Source organism: Chamaea fasciata, unplaced genomic scaffold (assembly GCF_029207755.1).
Source record: "Chamaea fasciata isolate MVZ Bird 193981 ecotype frontalis unplaced genomic scaffold, bChaFas1.0.hap1 SCAF_6, whole genome shotgun sequence".
Lineage (NCBI taxonomy): Eukaryota > Metazoa > Chordata > Aves > Passeriformes > Sylviidae > Chamaea > Chamaea fasciata.
The window spans coordinates 920,665-945,776 of NW_027094091.1; the positions used below are offsets into that span (position 1 = coordinate 920,665).

Below are 25,112 nucleotides of genomic sequence, written 5' to 3' on the forward strand. Positions count from 1 at the left end.
GCTGTTGGGGCTGAGAGTTGTCCTTGGTGTGCAGCAGGAGAAGGATTTGTTTTGTGTCCCTGCTGTGTGCGGAGCGGAGTGACGCTGACTGTGAGCTCGGAGCTCACCCCTGGGCACCGCACAACCTGAAAATATGAAAGATAAAACTGAAGGCATCAGTGGAAGGTTGGCTGAGCAGGTCCAGGATTCTGGGCAGCTGGAAGAGCAGTCTGCCTCAAAATGAGTGAAATTGCACTTTCCAACAAAAAACACCAAGAAGGGAGTCAAAGACTGACCTGGAGCACAGCAGGGTTGGGGTTTGCTGTTGTCTGGATACCTGTAACCCACTTCCATCTCCCTGTTCTTCTCCATCTGATTTCCAGGTGGGAGGAGTAGGTTCCTCCTGGTGGATTTCTGAGCAGCTTTCCCCACTTCCTGTCCGTTTTTCCAAGCACCCCATTGGAGCTCCTGAGGCTCTGGAGCAGGTTTTAATCCCTCCTTGATTAAAGCCAGCCAGGAGGAGACCTGCAGAGGACGCTCCAGCTCCACCAGTCATTCCCAGTTTCTCCAGCATCTTCCCAGGCTTTGGGAAGGCGCTTGGGTTTGGTGTCAGCTCCAAACCGGTGCCTGTGGCTGGCGGTGTCACAGATGTCCCTGTCGGGTGCCCATCCTGCACGAGAACCGTGGGATGGTTAGAATGGAAAAGCCCTCAGAGCTTTTCCCCCAGCACAGCCAAGGCCACCGCTGTCCTCGGCGGTCACGCATCCCGGTGGCTTTGGAGCACTTCCACCTTTGGAATGAATTCCCAAGGCCGCCTGCTCGGCCGCCAGGGCTATCCCACCCTCCCTGAGCCCACCTCAGCCCCGTCTGCGGAGCCTTGCCGTGCATGAAGAACTCATCCCCCAAGCAGGGAAAGGAGCTGTTTCCCCCCCGGACCGGGGAGGGGTGGAAGCTGGAAGGATCTCCAGACAATTATCTCATCTCTTCCTTCCACCGCGGCAACCTCAGCTCTGCCTAAACTCTTCTCGTTGGATTCCCAGTAATTTGTGCTGCAAACTTCCCACCACAGACGCCCCACACCTTCCCCGAGCAGTCGGCTGCGATATTTTGCTTCTTCCCACCAGGATACTCTTCCTGCTGTTCAGCTTGGATTGTGCTCGCTTGCTTCTTGAATTGTGTCCCGAGAGAGCGTGAACACAACACTGCTCCTTCTTCTTTCCTTCCTTCCTCTCTTCCCTCCTTCCTTCTTCCCTTCCTTCCCTCTCCCAGCCTGGTGCTCATCCCCCCGTGCACGTCCCCATCCCCAGCGCTCCCCTGGGATTTGGGAGCACGGTCTGGGCTCCACCTGGGCAGGTGGGATTCTCCCGGGAGCTCCAGGTCTCCAGCCCCTCAGAGAGTCCCCATCAGATTTCCATGGAGGCTGCCTTTGAGCCCCATCAGATTTCCATGGAGGCTGCCTTTGAGCCCCATCAGATTTCCATGGAGGCTGCCTTTGAGCCCCATCAGATTTCCATGGAGGCTGCCTTTGAGCCCCATCAGATTTCCATGGAGGCTGCCTTTGAGCTGCCCCCGCTTCCCAAACCCCACCACGGACGGCCAGCGCTGACCCGCCCGATTCCCAGGTGGAATGCATCCCAAAGCCCAGAATCCCGGGATGGCTGAGGTTGGGAAAGCCCTCTGAGATCCCAGAATCCAACCTGTGACGCACCCACCCCCCTCACCTTGGCACCACCACATCCAGCCATCCCCTGAACCCCGGGCTGGCAGCTCCTCTTCCCACCCGGATATCGGGAGCTTTTTCCCCCCTCCGCCCCCGGCAGAAAAATCCCCAGACAATGGGAGGAAAAGCCGCGTCAGAGGCAGAGCAGAGCGGAGTTAATCCTCCCTGGAAAGGGATCCGTCGGATCCGGATCTCCTGCACCTTTCCCGGTGCTCTCCCGGCACAATGCTTCACTTTGTGCTGCAGCACTGAAAGGAATGGTGAAGTTGCTAATAATGGCACTAAAAGAAAAATATGCTACATCTGTTATGGATAGCAGTACAAAATTAGCTGATCACACCTCTGACACCCAAGATGTCTTCACTTAAAATACTCGTTGGCTTTACTTTACATAATTTGCTGATTATATTTAAAAGAAATACAATTTTGCAATTACTGTTCTTTCTGGTGCGCTATCTATGCATCATTTTCTTTTTATGTTTATATATTTCTCCTTCATTAGTGCAGTCTGAAGGGTGATTAGATCCCTTCAAACATTTTACAGAGGTTAAACGTTGATTAAGATTTAATTATTACTGTAAATAGCTTGGAATGACATATGGTGCAAAAACCTGACATATGTGCATTTGAATAAATGAAGTGCTATTTCCCATGATGCTTCAGTAGCTGTTTAACAGCTTTGCTGAAGGGTTATGTTGCACCTCATGTTAAGATTGCTTTGATGTTATATTTTGTTGGGTTTTTGCAGCTGAAAGCTAAGAACAGTTTTTCCAGTTTTTAAAAACATTGAATATTTTAAATACCTAAATTGTTTTGCACAAATTTTTGCTAATTTGTCTAACTAGGTTAAACATTTTCAAAAAGCATCTCGATTTTTAACGTGGGCTCCTCGCATTGTGTTCAGCACCAGCGTGGGTTTACGACGTACGGGCTTTCGAAAATTCCAGGTTTTTCCCGAGGTGTCCTGTCCCGGCTGGGAGCGGGGCTCTTCGCTTCCCGTGGGGGACCAGGGGATCTCTCCTGGGGATGCAGAGATTCCAAGTGATTCCAGAGCGAGGGAAAGCTTCGGGAGAAGCTGGCGGAGGAGGGGGGGAAAAAAATAAAAAAAAAAAAAATTATGGGAAGGGACGGAGATTTCGCGGAGATGGAGAGAGAGAGGGGCAGGAAGGGTTTGGCCGTGAGGGTGGAGCCCAGCCAGGCTCAGCCCTGGCCTTTGGCAGGTCCGGCTTTGGGCAGAGGCTGCCCGGGAGCTGCAGGGAGAGGAAGGGATGGGAAGCTGGGCTGGGTGGGAAGCGTTTGGAGCCTCAGACACTCTATAATTCATCGAGCACTGCCAGGCAGCGAACGTGCAGCGTTCCGTGTGCCACAAACCCATCCAGATCCGGGGAAAAGGCGGGGGGGGCTGGGGACTGGAGCACAGCACATGGAGCACCAGGAGAAGGCGTGATTGACGTGGAATCATTCCCATCTCCACGTTAATTGATCGATCCCTGGAGAGCCGCTCGGGGTCTGATCTCCCCTCTCCTCTTTGGCAGATCGAGACGTCTCAGCTGGAGCCGGAGATCGCCATGGCCACCACCAGTAAGACTGTGGTCTACAACAAAGGGTTGTGAGGGCAAGACGAGCAGCCCGGGCCCTCGGAAGGTCTGGGGAGGGAAGAGGGGAAGCTCCAGACCCCGCCTGGGAGGAAGAAAACAACAACAACAACAAACAAACAAACAATGACGAGATGAAACCGTAGAGCTCAGTGATAGGAGCCGCTCCCGGCAGCCCGGGAGTGAATTAACACCTGCAGAGAACTGACACCTCACACCGCTCAAACAAAAAAAAAAGCAACAAAAAAAATTAATATTAAAAAGTTTCTCACTTAGCAACAGGAGCAGCGACCACAACGAATAAAATCACCTTGGAACACTTTAGAGCTAGCTGACGAGGCTCGGAATTACTGGCACTGCATGGAGGGAGGTCAGGGGCGAGCTCAGCACACGCTGTGTCCACGGGAGCTCGGTCCCCGCTGACGCTGCACAACGCCAACTCTGCAGAGACCACAAGGGCTGCGTGGATGTGATTGATCAGGCGATTGGGAACGCCCAGTGTTGATTTCCTGCCCGGCCCACCCCAGCAATCGTGCTCTGAAGAGGAATTCCCACATCCGTGTGCCCAGCAAAGGGCTCGGCTGTGCCCCCTCCATCCTCCTCCTCCTCCTGGAGACATCTTGCCCTTCACTGTGAGACTGGCTGGCCCTGCATCCCACCTCCGGGAATTCCACAGGGGCTTTTGCCTGGATTTCAAGATTTCAAATGCCACACGTGGAGTGTTGGAGCCGAAGTGAGGAACACTGCTCTGTCCCTCTGCACAGCCCTGAGGGGGGTTTGTCCCACCCAGCACAGACCCTCTGACAGCGGCGTTGCTAATCTGGGCTGGCTGGCCAAGCCAGGCTCCGCTGAGCTGGTGTCTAAGGACAGGATGTGGTTTAAGCTTGGATCAATCCCCAGCTGGGCAGGCAGTTGGACAAGGATCACTGCAGGCCTCTTCCAACTGGAATTCTCTCCTTTCTCTTTCTCTCTCTTTCTCTTTTTCTCCTTCTCCTTCTCTCCTTCTTCCTCTTCTTCCTCTTCTCCCCTCCATTTTTGCCAACCCCTCCACCCAGCAAAGCCAACTCTGCCCGAGCCAGGTCCTGGCAGCTGTGACACTGTCCCTTCAGAGGGGACACTGCCCTCTGGGGACACCTGTCTGTCTGTCTGTCCGTCCCTTCCATGGCTCCGCTTTGGGGTGGTTAAAGGGGAGGGCTGAGTCACCCCCACACCGAGCCCTGCCCTCCCTGGCATTGGGGCCACACTTTGGCTTTCTGGTGTCTCACACCCCAAAATTGACCCCTGAGGGCCCTTCCCTGGGGTTCCTGCGGAGCGTGGCCGCCAGCAGAGCATTCCAGAGGCAGGATGTCCCTGGGGGTCACCGTGGGGAGGGAGCCGTGCTGGTGCCGGGCTGCCACAGGCTCTCAGCCTCCAAATTTGTTGTGGGGAGTTGGGGAGGGGGGGGGGGGGGGGGGGGGGAAGAGGGGAAACCAAATCACCACTGACACGGAATGTATTTGATGGATTCACTGCAATGCCTGGAATTGGGAGCCCTGAGCCCTCCCCACGTGTGGGGTCCGACCCACAGGGACGGGAGCCCCTCCGTGGGGCAGCTCAGGGCCCCCAGTTCTGCCCTGCCCTGGTGTAAATCAGGAGTAGTTGCACAAAAGGGATGGATGCTGTGGATTTACACACCAGCAAACAGGACAGGAGGGGACAACCCCGAGACCTTCACAGCCGTGACAGCCCCTGGTGACCCCAAACGCTGCTGGAAACCCGGAGTGGGCTCAGCTCACCCCTGGGGCTGTTCTGAATTTCCACCCGGGCCAGGACAGCTGGGTTTGTCCCGCTGGAGTTCCTTTAATGCACTAGAGATGAATGAATGTACGTCCCAGAGGGTGACCCCACCCCGGCTGGGGTTCGGGGTGTCCTCAAGGTGGTCACAGCTGTTCCTGGGGACACTTCCATGTGTCCCTGTCCCACTGGCAGCACCCTGGGAGATGATAAGTCCCGCAGCAGCGAGAGGGGCAGCCCAGGGAAGGGGAGAAGGGATGCTGGCAGTGCCCAGCCCTGGGAGGAGAGGAGCTGTGAGCCTGGAGCAGCCCCTTTCCACATGGCTGCGGGGTGCAGGTCCCCCCCGGCACCACATCCACGGGGGTGTGCGGCGCAGGGAAAAGCTCCTCCGAGGCTGAAATTCCTTTCAGGGCTCCACAGAGCCGGAGGGGCTCTTGCTGCAGGAGGCACAGCTCGCTGCCTTCCTCCTGCTGCCGGCGGGGCTGGGGCAGAAACGGCCTCTGGCGCTGACCGGGGAGGATGCTCGTGGCTCGGGGGCAGCTTCACCCCCTATCCCGCTGCGTTTGGGCTCTGTCGGAGCCGTCCTGCTCCAGAACTCCCTCATCCCAGCCTTTTGTCGGGAGGAGGGGGAAGGAGGAAGGGATGGGGGCGAGGAAGGAGCGGGGGTTTGGGGCTGCCGGCGATGGCGGAGCCCAGGTTTGGTGCCCGAGGTTTTGGAGCAAGGAATTCCCAGCGGGTGAAAGGAGGCTGGTGGGCCTTCGCTGCCTGCGCTTCTTCGGGAGACAGCCGGGGGAAAGCAGGGATCGATCAAGTTGTGCCTCCCGGTTTTCCCGGGGACGGGAGCGGCTGCGGACGCTTTCCCCGCGCACACATCCCCTGCGGAGCTCTGCCCGTGCAGCTCGCTGATTAGCAAGGGGTGCTCGTCCCGTTCGTCTGATAATCACCGAGAGGGGCTGGATCAGTTCGGAGAAGAGACTGGGGGCTTTATTAAAGGCAGGGAAAAACGCGGAGGGCCTGATCCCGCGGGAGGGGCTCGGGGGCTGTCGGAGGAGCTGTGCTGTGAGCGTGCCTCGGCTCAAAGGCAGCTGCTCCGTCAAACAAGTGACAATCAAAGGGCCTAAATGAGTCTGGATTTGTCGTCTGCCCGCACAAACCCCGTCAGACTTGTTTGGCTTCGCGCGGCGGCAGAATGGGACTCAAGTCAGCTCGGCGGGGTTTGTGCTGAGGAATGAAACATCCTGAGTCAGGCTTTCCCTCCCCGCGGGTTACCCCCAGCACTGCCTGCTCCCCAGATTTTATCCCAGTGCCGCTCCCAGCGTCCTGGCCCCTGCCCAAAGCTCTGGGCAGAAGCTCCTGCTGGGAGCTGGGTTGAGCCACCCCGTCCTGGGCTCGGTTCCCTCCTCCAGCCTCCTCTGGAAGCAGCGCGGGATCCTGGGATGGTTTGGGTTGGAAGGCACCTGGAATCTCATCCCCATTCCAAACCCCTGTGCCAGGAGCGCCTCTCCCACCACACCAGGGTGCTCCAAGCCTCCTCCACACTCCCTGCAGGCCTTGGAAACCCTGGGACTTGTCCCCACACGTCCCAAACCCACGTGCATTCCCTCAGGACAATCAGGACGCTGCAGATCCCTCTCTGTTGCCCTTGTCCTCGCTGTCCCCGGCTTGGTGACGAGCAGGACGAGGGGTTTGCACGAGCAGCCACGCTGCGGTGGCCCTTGGGCAACCAAGAGTCCTTGGGCACCACGACCACGACGTCCCCAGCTGAAGCCACCCGGTTTGGTGCCGGCATCCCAACCAGGGCCGGAGATGAATTTTATCCGAAAAGCAGCGGAAAAGCTCAGCAGACCCAAAGCTGACTGACCCTCACGGATCTTCAAAATCCGGCACTGGACGCTCCTGGTCCCGCTGCCCTCACGGTGGGAGTGACGGGGAGCAGGGAATGTCCCCTCACCCCTTCCCACGGCGTCGGGGCTGGGAAAGCGAAGCCTGCCAGGAAGACTCCACGCCGCTGACGCTAATGACGACGTTCTGCACGTTCACTTCATCGCTAATTAAATCTCCTCTGATGCACAAACTGGAGCCTTGGGTTTGCGGGAACGACCCCCGAGCGTTTGCATTCCCCCTTTCCCGGGACTGGGGGAGTGCCGGGGAGCGCCGTGGACATCGAGCCCTTCACCTCGGCAGAGAAAAATAACAATAACAACAACAACAATAATAATAATAATAATAATAATGATAATAATAATGAGATGATCAGCTCTCGGAGTATTTAATTAGAAATGTCGCGGTTAATTGATTTCTCGGCGGTGTTAATTAAGGAATAATGAGGAACCGGGCTGCAGCGAAAGGTGCCGGCGAGGAGTTTTGAGGCTCTCCTGGAGGATGGGGGCAGGGGGGCGGTGGTGTCTGCTCCCTGAGCTGGCCAGGGGACAACCAGGGGACAACACAGGGTGGCGTCACCCGTGTCCCAAACCTTCCAGCCTGGGCGCAACCCAGCCCCTTCCGTTTTTTTCCTTGTTGCTCCTTTTCCCGGGGTGTGCCCAGGTCCTGGCAGGAGGTGGGATGTGGGGTCACCTGGGCCATGCTGCACCCTGCCACCCACTGGGACATCCCCACCCATGTCACCTGGCCGAGGGACGTGGTGTCCTCTCCTCTTGGAGGGCTGGGATGGGGCTCCAGAGCCTGGGATTGCCTTTGGGGGCTCCAGGGGTGTGTGAGACCCTGGCAGGCCTGGGCAGAGGTGTGGGCACGGATCAGCTCCGCCGGGATGCCCCGAGGACATTCCCGGGGTGGGATGTGCACTCCTGGTGGTGGTGGTGGTGGCTGTCCCCAGCTCTGCCTGTGTCCCCAGGGTCCCTTCAGGAAACACCGCTTTGGGCTTTCCCCCCGGTTTTATGGCTTATCCCACACCCGGCATCTCACCCTTGGATCTGAGCATGGCCTGACAGCGGATCCCTCGGGAATGGCTGGGGGCAGCTGCCAACACCAGCGTCTTCCGGCGGGGTGGGCACCCCGGACACCCCCGGGACACCCTGGGACACCCAGGACACCCCCTGGACACCCCTGAACACCCCTAGGACACCCCCGAGACTCCCCAAGACACCCCCGGAACACCCCGGGACACATTGGGACATCCCAGACACCCTGGGGACACCCCTGGGACACATTGGGACACCCCAGGACACCCCCGGGGTCACCCCCGGAACCCCCGGGGACACCCCCGGAACCCCTGGGACACATTGGGACACCCCAGGACACCCCCAGCACACCCCCGGGGACACTCCCAGGACACCCTGGGACACACCTGGACATCCTGGGGACATCCTGAGACACTTCGGGGACACCTCGGGACACCCTGGGACACATCGGGACACCCCAGGACAACCCCGAGACACCCGGGGACATTTCGGGGACACCCCTGGACATCCCCGAGACACCCCAGCCACCCTGGGACATCCCGGGGACACCCCTGGATACCCCTGGACACCTCTGGACACCGCTGGGACACCCCAAGAGACCCCCGGGGCACCCGGGACACCCCCGGGGACACCCTCAGGACACTTCTGGACACCTCAGGATACCCTGGGACACTTCGGGGACACCACAGGACACTCCGGGGACGCCCTGGGGACACCCTGGGGACACCCCGGCACACCCTGGGACTAATTGGAACACTCCGGGGACACCCGGGGATACCCCTGGGACATTCCCAGACACCCAGGACACCCCCAGGACACCCTGAGGACACCCTGGGGACACCCCGGCACATCCTGGGACTCATTGGGACACCCCGGGACACACCAGAACACCCCGGGGATACCCTGGGATGCTTCGGGGACATCCCCGGGACACCCCTGGGACACCCCAGGACACCGCTGGGATGCCCTGGGGACACCCCTGGGGACACTTCGGGGACACCCCCGGCCCCCCCCGCCCGGTTCCAGCTCTTTTTAACCCTTTCCCGCCCCTCCTCGTGTGAGGCTGGGCTGTAAAAAGGCCGGAATAAAAGGGGCCGAACCCCCGCCGTGCTCCGTGCGGGATTTCCCTGGGAACATCGGGAATTAAAGGTCTCGGCTGAAATTAAAGGACGAGGTTATTATGGGCTGGTGTTACAAGGGGGATGGGGATTTTTTTTTTTCCTTTGGAATGATTTTTTTCCAGGGATATGGGGATGGGGGTATTTTCCCAACGGCAGGAATTGTGCATTTGGGGTGTTTGTGGATAATTATACGTAAATAATGACCAAAATCTGTAGAATATAAAAATATTATAATAATATATATAAATATATTTTTGTATATATTTATATATATATAACCTATATCATTATATAGAATATAATTATTATATAGATTATAATATTATAATTTATATACATATATAAAAATGATTATCATATATAAATAATTATAGGTATAATATATATAATAATCATTTAGTACCGATAATAAAATATACAAGCCAATTGATATATTTTAAAATATGTAATTAGATATTATATTATATATAACACAGAGCTTATAAAGCCCAATCTATATTTTATATATACGTATTACGCAATATATGATGTGCCTAGTAATAAATATGTATAAAATATAAATTATTAAAGACAAGATACAAATACATATATATGTATTTGTATGTATGTGTTTTGTTTATATATATGTGCTATACTTTATAGATATCATTATTTTATTCGTAGATATAATTTTATATTTATAAATAATTATAAATATAATTATATATAATATAGACCTTATAAAGCCCAATCTATATTTTATATATAGGTATTAACTTACGCAATTTATGGTGTGCCTACTAATAAATATATATAAAATATAAATGATAAAAGATAACATACAAATACATGTTTATATGTATCATAATTATATTTATATATTAGACACATACGTATTTGTATGTACGTGTTTTGTTCATATATGCGTGTACATATGTGCTGTATTTTATAGATATAATTGTTCTAATTTTATATATAATTATATCTTTATATATAATTATATATATCATGATATATGTCATTATATATATAATTCTATGTGTGATTATATATATAATTTTTCTATAAAATTATAGATATGTGTATAAAATTATATGTGGTTTTGCCCCCAAATTCCAGGAAAACCTGGGAAGGACTCCTGACCTTTCTCGCCTGAGAATGTCCCCAAGCCCCTCCTGTCTGGGGGGTCCCAGCGGGGCCAACCCTGGGTGTCCCATCCCTGCAGCGACATTTCTGGGTGTCCCATCCCTGCAGGGACATTCCCGGGTGTCCCATCTCTCAGGGGACATTCCCGGGTGTCCCATCTCTCAGGAGACATTCCCGGGTGTCCCATCCCTGCAGGGACATTCCCAGGTGTCCCATCCCTCAGGGGACACTCCCGGGTGTCCCATCCCTGCAGGGACATTCCCGGGTGTCCCATCCCTCAGGGGACACTCCCGGGTGTCCCATCCCTGCAGGGACATTCCCAGGTGTCCCATCCCTCAGGGGACACTCCCGGGTGTCCCATCCCTGCAGGGGACATTCCCGGGTGTCCCATCCCTCAGGGGACACTCCCGGGTGTCCCATCCCTGCAGCGACATTCCCGGGTGTCCCATCCCTGAAGGGACATTCCCGGGTGTCCCATCCCTGCAGGGACATTCCCGGGTGTCCCATCCCTCAGGGAACACTCCCGGGTGTCCCATCCCTGCAGCGACATTTCTGGGTGTCCCATCCCTCAGGGAACACTCCCGGGTGTCCCATCCCTGCAGGGACATTCCCGGGTGTCCCATCTCTCAGGAGACATTCCCGGGTGTCCCATCCCTGCAGGGGACATTCCCGGGTGTCCCATCCCTCAGGGGACACTCCCGGGTGTCCCATCCCTGCAGGGACATTCCCGGGTGTCCCATCTCTCAGGAGACATTCCCGGGTGTCCCATCCCTGCAGGGACATTCCCAGGTGTCCCATCCCTGCAGGGACACTCCTGGGTGTCCCATCCCTGCAGGGACATTCCCGAGGGAAGTGGAGCTGGCTGGGAGCTCTCCCGACATTCAATCCCTGCGCAGCTGTGGAGCTGCCGTTCCTGGAGCTGCCACTTACCTGTCACACCTGTGGGACCCCTGGGGACCCCCGGGGACACCCCACATACCTGTGACACCCTGGGGGACCCCCCACATAGCTGTCACACCTGTGGGACCCCCGGGGACACCCCACATACCTGTGACACCTGGGGGACCCCAGGGGACACCCCTGTCCTCACCCACCCACATGGAGCCACCAAACTCTGCTTGTTCCCTGGCTCCCAGTCACTCCCAGTGCTCCCAGTACCTCCCAATCACTCCCAGTGCCCCTCCTCCAGTGCTCCCAGTGACTCCCAGTGACTCCCAATACCTCCCAGTACCTCCCAGCCACTCCCAGTCCCTCCCACTCACTCCCAGTGCTCCCAGTACCTCCTAGTGCTCCCAATACCTCCCAGTCACCCACAGTCACTCCGTCACTCGCAGTGCCCCCCAGTGCTCCCAGTCTCTCCCAGTGAGTGATTCCCAGTCGCTCCCAGTCACTCCCAGTGACTTCCAGTTGCTCCAAGTCACTCCCAGTGCTCCCAATGCCTCCCAGTCACCCCCAGTCACTCCCAGTCACCCCCAGTCACTCCCAGTGCTTCCAGTGCCTCCCAGTGCTCCCAATACATCCCAGTCACTCCCAGTGCTCCCGGTTGCTCCAAGTCACTTCCAGTGCCTCCCAGTGCTCCCAGTCACTCCCAGTCCCTCCCAGTGAGTGATTCCCAGTCACTCCCAGTGCTCCCAGTCACTCCCAGTCCCTCCCAGTAAGTGATTCCCAGTCACTCCCATTGCTCCCAATCACTCCCAGTTCCTCCCAGTGAGTGATTCCCAGTCTCTCCCAGTGCTCCCAGTCACTCCCAGTCACTCGCAGTGCCCCCCAGTGCTCCCAGTCACTCCCAGTGAGTGATTCCCAGTCTCTCCCAGTGCTCCCAGTCACTCCCAGTGAGTGATTCCCAGTCACTCCCAGTGCTCCCATTGCTCCCAGTCACTCCCAGTCCCTCCCAGTGAGTGATTCCCAGTCCCTCCCAGTCCCTCCCAGTGCCCCCCAGTGCTCCCAGTCAATCCCAGTGAGTGATTCCCACTCTCCCAGTCACTCCAGTCACTCCCAGTTGTTCCAAGTCACTCCCAGTGCTCCCAAGGCCTTCCAGTGACTTCCAGTTGCTCCAAGTCACTCCCAGTGCTCCCAGTGCTCCCAATGCCTCCCAGTCACTCCCAGTGCTCCCAGTGCTCCCAGTCACTCCCAGTCCCTCCCAATGCCTCCCAGTCACCCCCAGTCACTCCCAGTGCTCCATCACTCCCAGTGCCTCCCAGTGCTCCCAATACCTCCCAGTCACTCCCAGTGCTCCCAGTCACTCCCAGTCCCTCCCCGTGATTCCCAGTGCTCCCAGTCACTCCCAGTGCTCCCAGTCACTCCCAGTCACTCGCAGTGCCCCCAGTGCTCCCAGTCCCTCCCAGTGAGTGATTCCCAGTCTCTCCCAGTCCCTCCCAGTGCTCCCAGTCGCCGCCCCGCAGGGACACCGCTGTCCCCACCCCCGGCAGGGCGCCGTCCCTCCCCCCGCAGCAATCCAGGTGAGTTCCCAGGTGAGTTTTGCCTTTTTTTTGGTTTTGTTTTGTTTTGTGTTTGTTTTTAATTTCCACGCAGTAACACTCACTACAGCTGCTACCTACGGACGGGAACGCACGCACACGGGCACGGGGAGAGAGAGAGAGAGAGAGAGAATAAATTAAAATAAACCGGCGTTAAAAAAAGAAAAAAAAATCAAAACAAACAAACAAACAAAAAACCCAAACGATGAACCAACGGAGAAAAAAAAAAAAAAAACAAAAACGGGGGGGGGGGGGGGGGAAGAGGGGAGGGAAAAAATGGGAATAAAAAGGCAAAAGAAGGAAAGGGCTGGGAACATTAAGGACGCGTCGGCTTGGATGTCACGGGCTCCGGCGCCGAGGAGGATGCGCGGTCCCGGCGCCGCCCTGGCAGCCTCCTCTTCCTCCTGGGCTCGGCGGGAGCTCCCCGAAAAGCCCCTCCGAGGGACGGGACGGGACGGCCCGGGGGGGGCTCGGGGCTGGCACCCCCGCCCCCAGGAAAGGCCCGCGGGCGGCGATGTGGGGGCCGCGTCCCTACAGTCCGGGGACTGTCCCTGCGGTGGGTGCCGCCGCCTGTGTCCCCCCGTCCTGCCCCGGGGTCCTCTCCATGGTGGCCGCACCTGGAGCGTGTCCCCGCTTTAGTCGTTGGAGGTGACGTCGATGTCTTCTCCGCTCGACTGCTTGGTGGCCAGGCGCCATCGGTTGATGTGGTGAGAACCTTTCTTCTTCTGCTCCGAGTCCGGGCCCTCCTCCTCCAGCTTCTGCCGTTTGTATTTCGTCCTCCTGTTCTGGAACCACACTTTCACCTGCGGGGCACAGCGGGGATGGGGCTGGGGGGGCTCAAGGCGCCGCTGGGCCGGGCGGGAAGCCCGGCTCTCCCTGGAAGCTGGCTCTGCCCCTGCCCGTGTCGCTGTCCCCGTCCCTGTCCCCGTCCCTGTCCCCGTCCCTGTCCCCGTCCCTGTCTGTCCCTGTTCCCTTCCCCGTCCCTGCCAGTCTCTCTGTCTCCGTTCCTGTGCCTGTCCCTGTCCCCTCTCTGTCCCTGTCACATCCCTGTTCCCGTCTGTCCCTGTCCCCATCCCTGTTCTCATCCCTGTCTCTCCCTGTCCCCAGCCCCATTCCTGTTCCTGTCCCTGTCCCTGTTCCTGTCCCCATCCCCGTCCCCGTCCCTCCAGGAGCGCACCCACAGCCACCCTGCCCTGCATCAGTTTCTCACGGCAAGGTGGGACTTGGGGGACAAATGTGATGATGATGGGATCCCCGGATATCCCAATGTCCCCTCACGGCTTTGGGGTGATGATGGGATCCCTGGATGTCCCAATGTCCCCTCCTGGCTTTGGGGTGATGATGGGATCCCGGGATGTCCCAATGTCCCCTCCTGGCTTTGGGGTGATGATGGGATCCCTGGGTGTCCCAATGTCCCCTCCTGGCTTTGGGGTGATGATGGGATCCCTGGATGTCCCAATGTCCCCTCCTGGCTTTGGGGTGATGATGGGATCCCTGGATGTCCCAATGTCCCCTCACGGCTTTGGGGTGATGATGGGATCCCTGGGTGTCCCAATGTCCCCTCCTGGCTTTGGGGTGATGATGGGATCCCTGGGTGTCCCAATGTCCCCTCCTGGCTTTGGGGTGATGATGGGATCCCGGGATGTCCCGGGGTCCCCCCTGGAGCTGTCCCTGCAGGGACACAGCCGCCCTGGCCGGGGGCTCGGGGCTGGCTGGGCATCGCAGCCGCTCCGTGATTAATCATTAATAATTAACAATTAAGGGAGCGAATGCCTGGGAAGCACAGGAGGAGAAAGATGCCCAGATAGAGCAGCGGAGCGACCCCGTGCACAGCCCAGGGCTGCCAGTTGTCCCCTCCCTACCCCAAAAACTGTCCCCAACAAACTGCTGCCACCTCTCAGCCCTGGAGAAGCACCGTGGGGTGCGGGACACTGGGTGACACCTCGGCCGCGGCTCCAGTGACCACCAGGATGACCCACACCTCCAGCCGGGGCTGTAATTACAATTATCGATCGTTAATTGACCACACTGAGCTCTCAGGAGAGCTCTTCCCCTGTCCCAGGAGCCCGGGGGGGCAGCGGGGTCTCCATCCCCGGGGATCCTCCCCTGCCTGAGCCCCAGGAATCCTGACCCGACCCCAAACCCCCGATTCCAGCACTGGGGGCACGGGCTGGGGCTGTGACATGGGATTTGGGGTGCTGAGGACACCCGCAGGGTCAGGGCATGGAGGGATTTGGGATGGCAGAGGCTGGGATGGGGGATTTGGGATGGCAGAGGCAGGGATGGGGGATTTGGGATGGCAGAGGCAGGGATGCGGGATTTGGGATGGCAGAGGCAGGGATGTGGGATTTGGGATGGCAGAAGCAGGGATGCGGGATTTGGGATGGCAGAGGCTGGGATGGGGGATTTGGGATGGCAGAGGCAGGGATGGGGGATTTGGGATGGCAGAGACAGGGATGGGGGATTTGGGATGGCAGAGGCAGGGATGGGGGATTTGGGATGGCAGAGACAGGGATGGGGGATTTGGGATGGCAGAGGCAGGGATGGGGGATTTGGGATGGCAGAGGCAGGGATGGGGGATTTGGGATGGCAGAGACAGGGATGTGGGATTTGGGATGGCAGAGGCAGGGGTGGGGGATGCTGCAGATGGGATGTCTCAGGCAGCCCCAGGCGTGCTGGGTGCTGCAGGCAGGGCTGGGGGGTGAGGGATGGCAGGGGGTGAGGGTTGAGGGGTGGCAGTGGGGTGAGGGATGGCAGTGGGGTGAGGGATGGCAGTGGGGTGAGGGATGGCAGTGGGGTGGGGTGAGGGATGGCAGTGGGGTGAGGGATGGCAGTGGGGTGAGGGATGGCAGTGGGGTGGGGTGAGGGATGGCAGTGGGGTGAGGGATGGCAGTGGGGTGAGGGATGGCAGTGGGGTGGGGTGAGGGATGGCTGTGGGGTGAGGGATGGCTGTAGGGTGGGGTGAGGGATGGCAGCGGGGTGAGGGATGGCAGTGGGGTGAGGGTTGAGGGATGGCTGTAGGGTGGGGTTGAGGGATGGCAGCGGGGTGAGGGATGGCAGTGGGGTGAGGGATGGCAGTGGGGTGAGGGTTGAGGGATGGCAGTGGGGTGAGGGATGGCAGTGGGGTGAGGGTTGAGGGGTGGCAGTGGGGTGGGATGCTGCAGGCAGCAGTGCAGGATGAGGATGCCGCAGGTGGGATCCAGCATGGCCCAGACGGGGAGAGGGTGCCCCAGGAGAGATGAGAATTCCCCAGGCAGGATCCAGAGTGCCTCAGGCTGGATGTGGACGCTGCCTGGTTCCCAGACCCTCAGCACTGGGTGCTCAGCCCGGCCCAGGCTGAGCCTTCTCCCTGTGCAGCTGATCCCGGGATCATCGGCCCTTTCCCCCCGTCCTTCAGCACCAACCACAGGCACGGCCTGATCCCTGCTCCAGAACCTTCCCGCTGCGGCACAGGCCAACATTCCCAGGCTGGCATTCCCATCCTGGGGGCAAACATTCCCATCCCAGGCCAGGATTCCCAGTTCAGGGTCCAACATTCCCAGTTCAGGGTGTGGCATTCCCATCCTGGGCCATCATTCCCATCCCAGGCCATCATTCCCATCCCAGGCCGGCATTCCCAACCTGGACCATCATTCCCATCCCAGGCTGGCATTCCCATCCTGGGCCACCATTCCCATCCTGGGCCACCATTCCCATCCTGGGCCACCATTCCCATCCCGGGCCGGCATTCCCATCCCAGGTCAGCATTCCCAACCTGGGCCACCATTCCCATCCCGGGCTGGCATTCCCAGTTCAGGGTCCAGCATTCCCAGTCAGCATCCAGCATTCCCATTCCAGTCTAGCATTCCCATCCTGGGCCAGCATTCCCATTCCAGGCTGGCATTCCCAGTCCAGAGGCCAGCATTCCCAGTTCAGGGGCCAGCATTCCCAGTTCAGGGGCCGGCATTCCCAGTCCAGAGGCCAGCATTCCCAGTTCAGGGGCCGGCATTCCCAGTCCAGAGGCCAGCATTCCCAGTTCAGGGGCCAGCATTCCCAGTTCAGGGGCCGGCATTCCCAGTCCAGAGGCCAGCATTCCCAGTTCAGGGGCCGGCATTCCCAGTCCAGAGGCCAGCATTCCCAGTCCAGGGGCCGGCATTCCCAGTCCAGGGTCCCGCCCTCCCTGCGGCCACAGCCCGTGACTCCCCCCGGCCGCGGGGCGCGCCCCGTTCCCTCCCGGGGCACATCCCATCGCCTTTCCTGCCTCCGGGGCATTCCCGGGACAATCCCGAGCCGGCGCCTTTCATTCCACGCTTTGCGAACTTTAATTAAAGCTCGCGGCCCGCCGGGAGCAGGAGGAGTTGCCTTATCCCGAAATTCTGGAAGGGGACCGAGGCATGAAACGATTCAGCTGTGCCGGAGCAGGGCGGGGGAGCAGCGGGATGAGGCTCCCGGGATTCCCGGGGACGTTTCCAGGCTGGAGGAGCTCCCTGACCCTCCTGTCCCCCCTCCGAGCCCGGGGAGTTATCCCTTCCCCAATTCACCGTCCTCCTGCCGGCTCTTCGTGCGTCATCCCAAAGTCCCGGCTCCGCCACTCCCGGGGCTGGATCTGTCCCCCGGGGTCACCTCCCGGGGCTGGCTCTGTCCCCCAGGTCACCTCCCAGCTCTGCCACTCCCGGGGCTGGCTCTGTCCCCAGGGTCACCTCCCGGGCTGGCTCTGTCCCCCAGGGTCACCTCCCGCCACTCCCGGGGCTGGCTCTGTCCCCCAGGGTCACCTCCCGCCACTCCCGGGGCTGGCTCTGTCCCCCGGGGTCACCTCCCAGCTCTGCCACTCCCGGGGCTGGCTCTGTCCCCCAGGGTCACCTCCCAGCTCTGCCACTCCCGGGGCTGGCTCTGTCCCCCAGGGTCACCTCCCAGCTCTGCCACTCCCGGGGCTGGCTCTGTCCCCCGGGGTCACCTCCCAGCTCTGCCACTCCCGGGGCTGGCTCTGTCCCCCAGGGTCACCTCCCAGCTCTGCCACTCCCGGGGCTGGCTCTGTCCCCCAAGGTCACCTCCTGCCCCTCTCGGGGCTGGCTGTGTCCCCCAAGGTCACCTCCCAGCTCTGCCACTCCCGGGGCTGGCTCTGTCCCCCAAGGTCACCTCCTGCCCCTCTCGGGGCTGGCTGTGTCCCCCAAGGTCACCTCCCAGCTCTGCCACTCCCGGGGCTGGCTCTGTCCCCCAAGGTCACCTCCTGCCCCTCTCGGGGCTGACTGTGTCCCCCAAGGTCACCTCCCAGCTCTGCCACTCCCGGGGCTGGCTCTGTCTCCAGGGTCACCTCCCGCCACTCTGTCCCCTCGTGTCCCCACCTGGGCAGTGCCCTGAGGGCCACCACGGCCGCGGGGACATCCTGCAAAACCAGGTGACATTGCCACCACCACACCGGGGACAATTAGAATCCATGTGGACCTTCCCCAGCAGATGAGGCACAGGCTGAGAGCACGGGGACGGCTCTGGGTGGGGACAGAGGGGACCGGCCCCGCTGGCACAGGGTGACACCGCCCGTGCCGGGTTGTCACCCAAAGTGCCACCACCGCCAGTGGCAGCTCGGCCTGTCCCTGCTGCCCCTGAGGGGATTTTCCTCCTGAAAACACCCCAAAATTCTGGTGGGTTTGTTCTTGGGGACAGTTCTCACGGGGAGGGGACAACTGGCAGCCCTGGGCTGTGCACGGGGTCGCTCCGCTGCTCTATCTGGGCATCTTTCTCCTCCTGTGCTTCCCAGGCATTCGCTCCCTTAATTGTTAATTATTAATGATTAATCACGGAGCGGCTGCGATGCCCAGCCGGCCCCGAGCCCCCGGCCAGGGTGGCTGTGTCCCTGCAGGGACAGCTCCAGAGGGGACACCGGGACATCCCGGGATCCCATCATCACCCCAAAGCCAGGAGGGGACATTGGGACACCCAGGGATCCCATCATCACCCCAAAGCCGTGAGGGGACATTGGGATATCCGGGGATCCCATCATCACCCCAAAGCCGTGAGGGGACATTGGGACATCCAGGGATCCCATCATCACCCCAAAGCCAGGAGGGGACATTGGGACATCCAGGGATCCCATCATCACCCCAAAGTCAGGAGGGGACATTGGGACATCCCGGGATCCCATCATCACCCCAAAGTGAGGAGGGGACATTGGGACATCCCGGGATCCCATCATCACCCCAAAGCCAGGAGGGGACATTGGGGTGTCCAGAGACTCCATGGCCACCCCAAAGTTCCCTGTGGCAGGATCCAGGGAGAGACGTCTCTGCTTTGGGAATGCAGATTTGAGGCCCCGAGTGGGCTTTGCCCCCCGAGCTGCGGGGCTGGAGCTGTGGGAATTCTGGGCTCCATCAGCAGAGGATTCCAGGGAAGTTCCTGCCCAGCCCAGGGAGCTCCCGTGGGACGTGCGGTGACCTGGTGCCACCAGCGCTGGGGACACTGGGGTTGTCCCCAGCCCCACAGGGCAGAGCACAGGGCTCCCAGCTCGTCCCTTTCCCAGCACACGGCTCAGATCCCAGCCTGCAACAGCGATCCTGGAGGATCCACAGGGACTGGGATCCCTGCTGAGCCTGGATCATCCACAGTGCTGGGATCCCTGCTGATCCCACAGGGCCTGGGATCCCTGCTGATCCTGCATCATCCATAGGGCCTGGGAACCCTGCTGATCCCACAACACCTACAGGATCTGGGATCCCTGCTGATTCCAGAGAATTCAGAGCATCTGAGATCCCTGCTGATCCCAGAGCACCCACCCTGCCTGAGATCCCTGCTGATCCCACAGGGCCTGGAATCCCTGTTGATCCCACAGTTCCTGGGATCCCTCTGATCCCACAGCACCCACAGTTCCTGGGATCCCTGCTGATCCCACCGTTCCTGGGATCCCTGCTGATCCCGGATCTCCCCCCTGCCCAGCCCCCCGCCGCACGCCGGGCTCGATGTCACACCCGCTGTCCCCATCCCACCCAAACCCCCCGGGCGGCTCCTCCTGCCCCGAGCACCCCACATCCCCTCCGGAGCCCTCCCTGCACCTTCCCCCCCCGATCCCACCCAAGGGAACACCTGGATTTGCCTCGGGGCGCCGAGCTGCGTTTTATTCCTTTGATTTTCCCGTCCCCGGGCCTGTTGTTCCGATCTCATCCCGAATTGGGGCAGCTCCGTGCTGGGAGCAGGGCTGGGAAGGGGTTAAACCCCTGCCCCGTCCCCACCCCAAATCCCACAGGCATTTCCCGGTGCTGGGCAGCACCTGAACCCTTCTCACCTTCCCTGGGCTGCTCCAGGTGTTCCTTCCTGGCTGGGGGAACCCGGAGCTGGCACAGCCCAAAGGGCAAAATTCCCTTTTCCAGGGGGAAAAGCGGCTGGGGATTAGAGCCAGGCACAGCCATGACCTGCAAGCCCGTCTGGGAATTGTTAAATCCGTGGAAAAAAATGATAAAAACCTCCCGAAACTGTGGGGCCCCAGGTGAAAACACACCTGTGCCACACCGGGGTGGGTGTCGTGGATAAAGAGGGCTGGCTCTCCGTGGAAATTTGATTCCAGGCGGGATTTATCACCGAATATTTAATTATTATTATTATTAATAATAATAGTTATAATATCCTGGGTTTGGCACAGCCACCAGTGACTGTCCCACTCCTCCAATCCCGATACCTGGGTGTATCCCATCCCATCCCATGGGAATTATTTCCCTCCAGGTAATTAAAATGGATTTTTTTTAAAAAATTATATTTCCAAAGCCACAAAATAGAAGGGAGGAAAAAAAGAAAAATAAAATAATAAATAAAATAAAAATAAAAATAAAATAAAAGATGTTTCCCTGCTGCCTGCAAGCCCCGGATCCATGGGAAGGACGGGAGCCTTTCCCGGCCCTGCCGCTGCTTCCCGTTGTCCCTGGGCTTGCTCCCTGCCAGCAGCAGCAGCAGCTTCCCAAAATCGTGGAAGCACCACTCTACCAAATAGGCTGCAGCACACACACACGCGCACAAAAAAAAATAAAAAAAATTAAAATTAAAAATATTTCTGTGGCTTCTTTGCCCTCGGAAATCTCCCCGGGGTTTGGGTTGGGGAGCCGCGGCATTTCCCCAATAAATGGAATTGCTGCATTTAGGCTCCGGGCAGAGCTGGGGAAGGCCGGGGAACGGCTGAGCTCCCCCTGGGGCATCCCGCAGCTGCCCTCTCCACCCCGACGAGTCCCTGGCTGTTCTTTGACCTTTGGGTTTTGTCCTTTTTTCCTCTTTTTTTCACCGTTCCGGCGGGAAGGGACCGGAGCCGGTGTCGGCGCTGAGCCCGGCGAGCTGTGGGGTCAGGACAGCATCACCCAGGGGATTCAAACACCCCCAGGATTTTGGGGGGCTCAGGCCCTGCTTCCTGACACCCACAGCTGCTCCTTCCCGCTGTCCCCGTGACATTTTTCCTCCCAGGAGCTCCCAGGGATTCGTCTGGAGGTTTTGTTTGGCTGAGCCAGGCGGGTACTGGGGAACACCCACGGCTCCAGTTTTATTTCCCAATTAAATCAAAGCTTAAAAAATTCAATTAATTCGGCACGCAGGCCCCAACCACCTCGGCGGAATTCGGGGAAAACTTTCTCCCGGCCCTCGGCTGCTGAATATCCCGGGGAAATCACGCTCCTTCCGCTGGAGGATTTGGGAACAGCCGCTCACAGGGACACACCGAGATGTCAACCCCAACCCTCTCGTTTTCCCCCAGCTCTGAACACTTTTCCTTTCATCCTTGGGCTTCTCCCGGGTCTCTTGACATTGAAATTCCTGGGAATTGTCAGCTCGGATCCCAAAAAGTCTCAGCCCAAACCCGGCGCCCTTCGGCAGCACCGTCTGCGCACCCATCCAGAATTCCGGGCGTCGGTGCGCACACAGACCCAGAGCTGCTGGCCTCAGCCACGCTTTTCCAGCTTTCCAGGGAAGCCTCCAGCCTGCTGCTCCTTTCCTAACTGGATTTTTAAACCCAGAAATTGCTCCCAGGGAAAAAAAAACCAAACCAAACACCACACCTCAAACCAGCGAGAAACAAGACGGGAAAAGCGCTCCGGAGAGAGCGGGACGGCGCCGGAGCTGCACTGCCAACCCCAAAGCTGCCAGAGCTCCTGTAACACCCCAAATGCTGCCACACAAAAACCCCAAACACACGCCGAGGAGCACAGGAACACCAGCGGGGTTTGGGGTTCCTGGATAATCCCCAAACACACCCCGAGGAGCCCGGGAACACCAGCGGGGTTTGGGGTTCCTGGATAATCCTCAAACACACCCCGAGGAGCCCGGGAACACCAGCGGGGTTTGGGGTTCCTGGATAATCCCCAAACACACCCCGAGGAGCACAGGAACACCAGCGGGGTTTGGGGTTCCTGGATAATCCTCAAACACACCCCGAGGAGCCCGGGAACACCAGCGGGGTTTGGGGTTCCTGGATAATCCTCAAACACACCCCGAGGAGCCCGGGAACACCAGCGGGGTTTGGGGTTCCTGGATAATCCCCAAACACACCCCGAGGAGCCCGGGAACACCAGCGGGGTTTGGGGTTCCTGGATAATCCCCAAACACACCCCGAGGAGCCCGGGAACACCAGCGGGGTTTGGGGTTCCTGGATAATCCCCAAACACACCCCGAGGAGCCCGGGAACACCAGCGGGGTTTGGGGTTCCTGGGCAGTCCCAGCTGGGATTTCACACGGGTCTGGTGTGAGGATTTGGTGGCGCTGGCAAAGCAGGGCTGGGGATCTGGACACTCTGGGACACTCTGGGACACGTTGGGACACGCTGGGACACGCTGGGACAGGCAGGTGGCGGTTACCTGTGTCTCGGAGAGGCTGAGGCTGCTGGCCAGCTGCTTGCGCTCGGCTCCCACCACGTAGTGGTTCTTCTCGAAGGCTCTCTCCAGGCGCAGCAGCTGCGACGGGGAAAAGGCCGTGCGGATGCGCTTGGGCTTGCGGGCGAAGGGGCCGTGCAGCAGGAGGCTCTCCTGGGACACCTCGCTCCCTGCGGGCACACACAGAGCTCAGGGCACGCCCGTTCCCCTCCTCTGCGGGGAGGTGTCGGGGTGATTCCCCTGCCCTGTGACACGGGGAGGGCACGAGAAAAGGGAATTTCGGGGTTTTGCGGAGAGTTCCGCAGCCTAAAATCGCGGCGCTTGTTCCCCCCTCTCCCGTTCTCTCCCTTTTCCCTCCTCTGAGCACCGCGGTGGGGTCGGAATCAGCGGCAAAGGGAGGGAGGGAGAAAGAAAGAAAAAAAAAAAGAGGTAGAGAAGGGATGGACGGGGAGAGCGGCAGGAAAGGGAAAGAAAGAGGAAGAGAAGGTGAGAGGCAGAGAAAAAAATTCTCTGTGACGGAGAGAAAAAGAAATTATAAAACAAGAAGAAGACGGAGGAAGTGACAGGGGGAAAATAGAAAAGGAAACTGAGAAAGGAAAAAAGTGGAGGGGAGAAAGGAAGAAAGAGGTAAGGGGACAAGGAAAGAGGGGAGCAAAGTGGGAAAGCGATAAAAAAAAGAGGGAAAGAAAGAGGAAGGACGAAAAGAAGGAAAAGAAAGCGAAAGGAGAAGGAAAGAAAGAGACAGGAAGTAGGCAAGCAAAAAAAAAGAAGGAAAGAAGCAAAGAACAACGAACGAGAGAAGGAAAGCTGCGAAGCGAGCGGGCGGAACAAGGTGGAAAGAAACGAAAGCGAGGGGAGAAAAAGCAAATTCAAGGCGGTAGGAGAAGGCAGGACAGAGGGAGGGCTCGGGAGAGCGGCGGGCCGGGCCCCGGGGCTGCGGGGGCCGGGCCGGTGCCCCCGGGAGCCGCCGGCAGCCACCGCAATCCCCGGCCGAGCCCCGGGGACAAGCCAGGGCTCGGTGCCGAGCAGATAAAACTAATCCGGGCTGCGGGACCCCCCGGCACCGCGGCGGGACGGAGAGGCAAAAAAAGAGAGAGAGGAAAAAAAAGAAAATTAAAAAAAAAAAAATAAAACCAGGGGGAAAAAAACCCATGGAGGGGAAAAAATTGGAAAGAAAAGGACGCAGATAAAGAAAGGAGAGGAGAAGAAAAAGGATAGGAAAGAACGGAGAGAAAGAAAATAAAGATTAAAAAAAATAGAGACAGAATCAGAAAATTAAGAGAAAGAAAGAACGAAAGAAAGAAAGAACGAAAGATGTAAAACAAGAAAGTGAAGAAAAGAAAGAGAAGGAAAGAAAAGAGATGAAAGAAATAAAGAGAAAAGGAATCGAGAGAGAGAGAAAAAAAAAAAAAATCTACAGAACCAAACAACATCTCTCTGCGCAGCCGAGATCCACCGCACCGAAATCCTTCCTTTCGTTCCCGGGAAGGAGAAAACCAAATTCCCGGCTCGGCTGCGCACGGAGGCGGCGGCGCCGGTCCCGGAGCTCCGAGATGCTCGGCCGGGACTCCGCGGGGCTCTGCCACGGCCGCGGGGGCTGCGGCAACGAAGGCACCGGCACCGGGATATTCGGAGACACCGGGAATTCGGAGACACCGGGCGATCGGAGACACCGGGAGATCGGGAATCACCGGCCCCGGTGTGCGGAGCTCCCGGAGCCCCCCCGCCCCGGGCCGTGCTTTGCGGGCACGGCAGCAACAGGTCGTGCCCTGCAGCCCGACCCCCGAGAAGGAAGCCCCGAGTCTCCCGGCAGCCCCCCCCGCCCCATCCCCGGGGCTCACCTTGGAAGCGGTGGCCGAAGAAGCGGTTCCGCAGCACCCAGGGGTAAAAGTTGAGCGGGTCGCGGTGCTGCGGCCCGAAGAAGGGGTGCGGGTGAGGCAGGGCCGAGCCCCCCAGCTGGGGGGGCCCGACGGGCAGCGCCGGGTGCCCCACGGCCTCGGGGAAGACGAGCTCGGCGCTGCCGTACAGGGCCCGGCCGGCGGCTCCCTGGAAGCCGGGGGCGAAGGCGGCGGCGTCGGCGGCGGCGGCGGGGCCGGGGTAGGCGAGGGCGGCGGGGCGCGGGGGGTCCTCGGGGCCCAGGGGGGTGTCCTTGCCCACCAGGGACTCGATGGTGAAGCAGCGCTTCGCGGACGGCTGGAACATGGTGTGAGCCGGGAGCGGAGGGGAGGAGGGGGGTTTGGGGGGGCCGGGAGCGGGGCCGGTCCTGTGCGTGTGTGTGTGTGTGTGTGTGCGGGGTGTGTGTGTGTGTGTGTGCGTGTGCAAGAAACCTCCCCCTGGGCACGGCGCGCACACACACACACACACACACACACACACCGAGCCGCGGCCCGCACCCCTCCCTCCCTTCCCTTCCCTCCGCCCCCGCCCCGCCGCCCACCCGCGGGCGCCCACGCGGCCCCGAGCCCCGGGGAGCTCCCCCCCCAAAAAAAACCAACAACGACACCCGGGCGGTACCTGCGGGGCCCCAGAGGGGCGGCCTCACCTGAGCCCCGCGGCCCAGCCGGGAGGGAGGGACGGGATGGGGAGGGCAGGGAC

The 25,112-nt window shown here is 59.0% G+C and overlaps 2 protein-coding genes across 5 annotated transcripts in view; one reads left to right on the forward strand and one right to left on the reverse strand.

The window, feature by feature from the left end:
• The window catches only part of SFXN5 (sideroflexin 5), a 113,443-nt gene extending 108,747 nt beyond the window's left edge, over positions 1 to 4,696 (forward strand). For all 4 annotated transcript variants that reach the window (XM_066185116.1, XM_066185113.1, XM_066185115.1 and 1 more), the window contains one exon: positions 3,235 to 4,696. In XM_066185116.1, the coding sequence (XP_066041213.1) occupies positions 3,235 to 3,312 (78 nt within the window). In that variant the 3' untranslated portion in view covers positions 3,313 to 4,696. The remainder of the gene's footprint in view (positions 1 to 3,234) is intronic.
• An 8,011-nt stretch (positions 4,697 to 12,707) lies between these two features.
• LOC136290806 (homeobox protein EMX1-like) lies at positions 12,708 to 24,950 on the reverse strand. Its single transcript, XM_066185118.1, has 3 exons — positions 24,359 to 24,950; positions 22,503 to 22,687; positions 12,708 to 13,511 (listed from the first exon to the last, which is right to left on the reverse strand). The coding sequence occupies exons 1-3, from the start codon at positions 24,717 to 24,719 to the stop codon at positions 13,344 to 13,346; spliced, it is 714 nt and encodes a 237-aa protein (XP_066041215.1). The 5' UTR covers positions 24,720 to 24,950; the 3' UTR covers positions 12,708 to 13,343.
• Between the last annotated feature and the right edge of the window lie 162 nt (positions 24,951 to 25,112).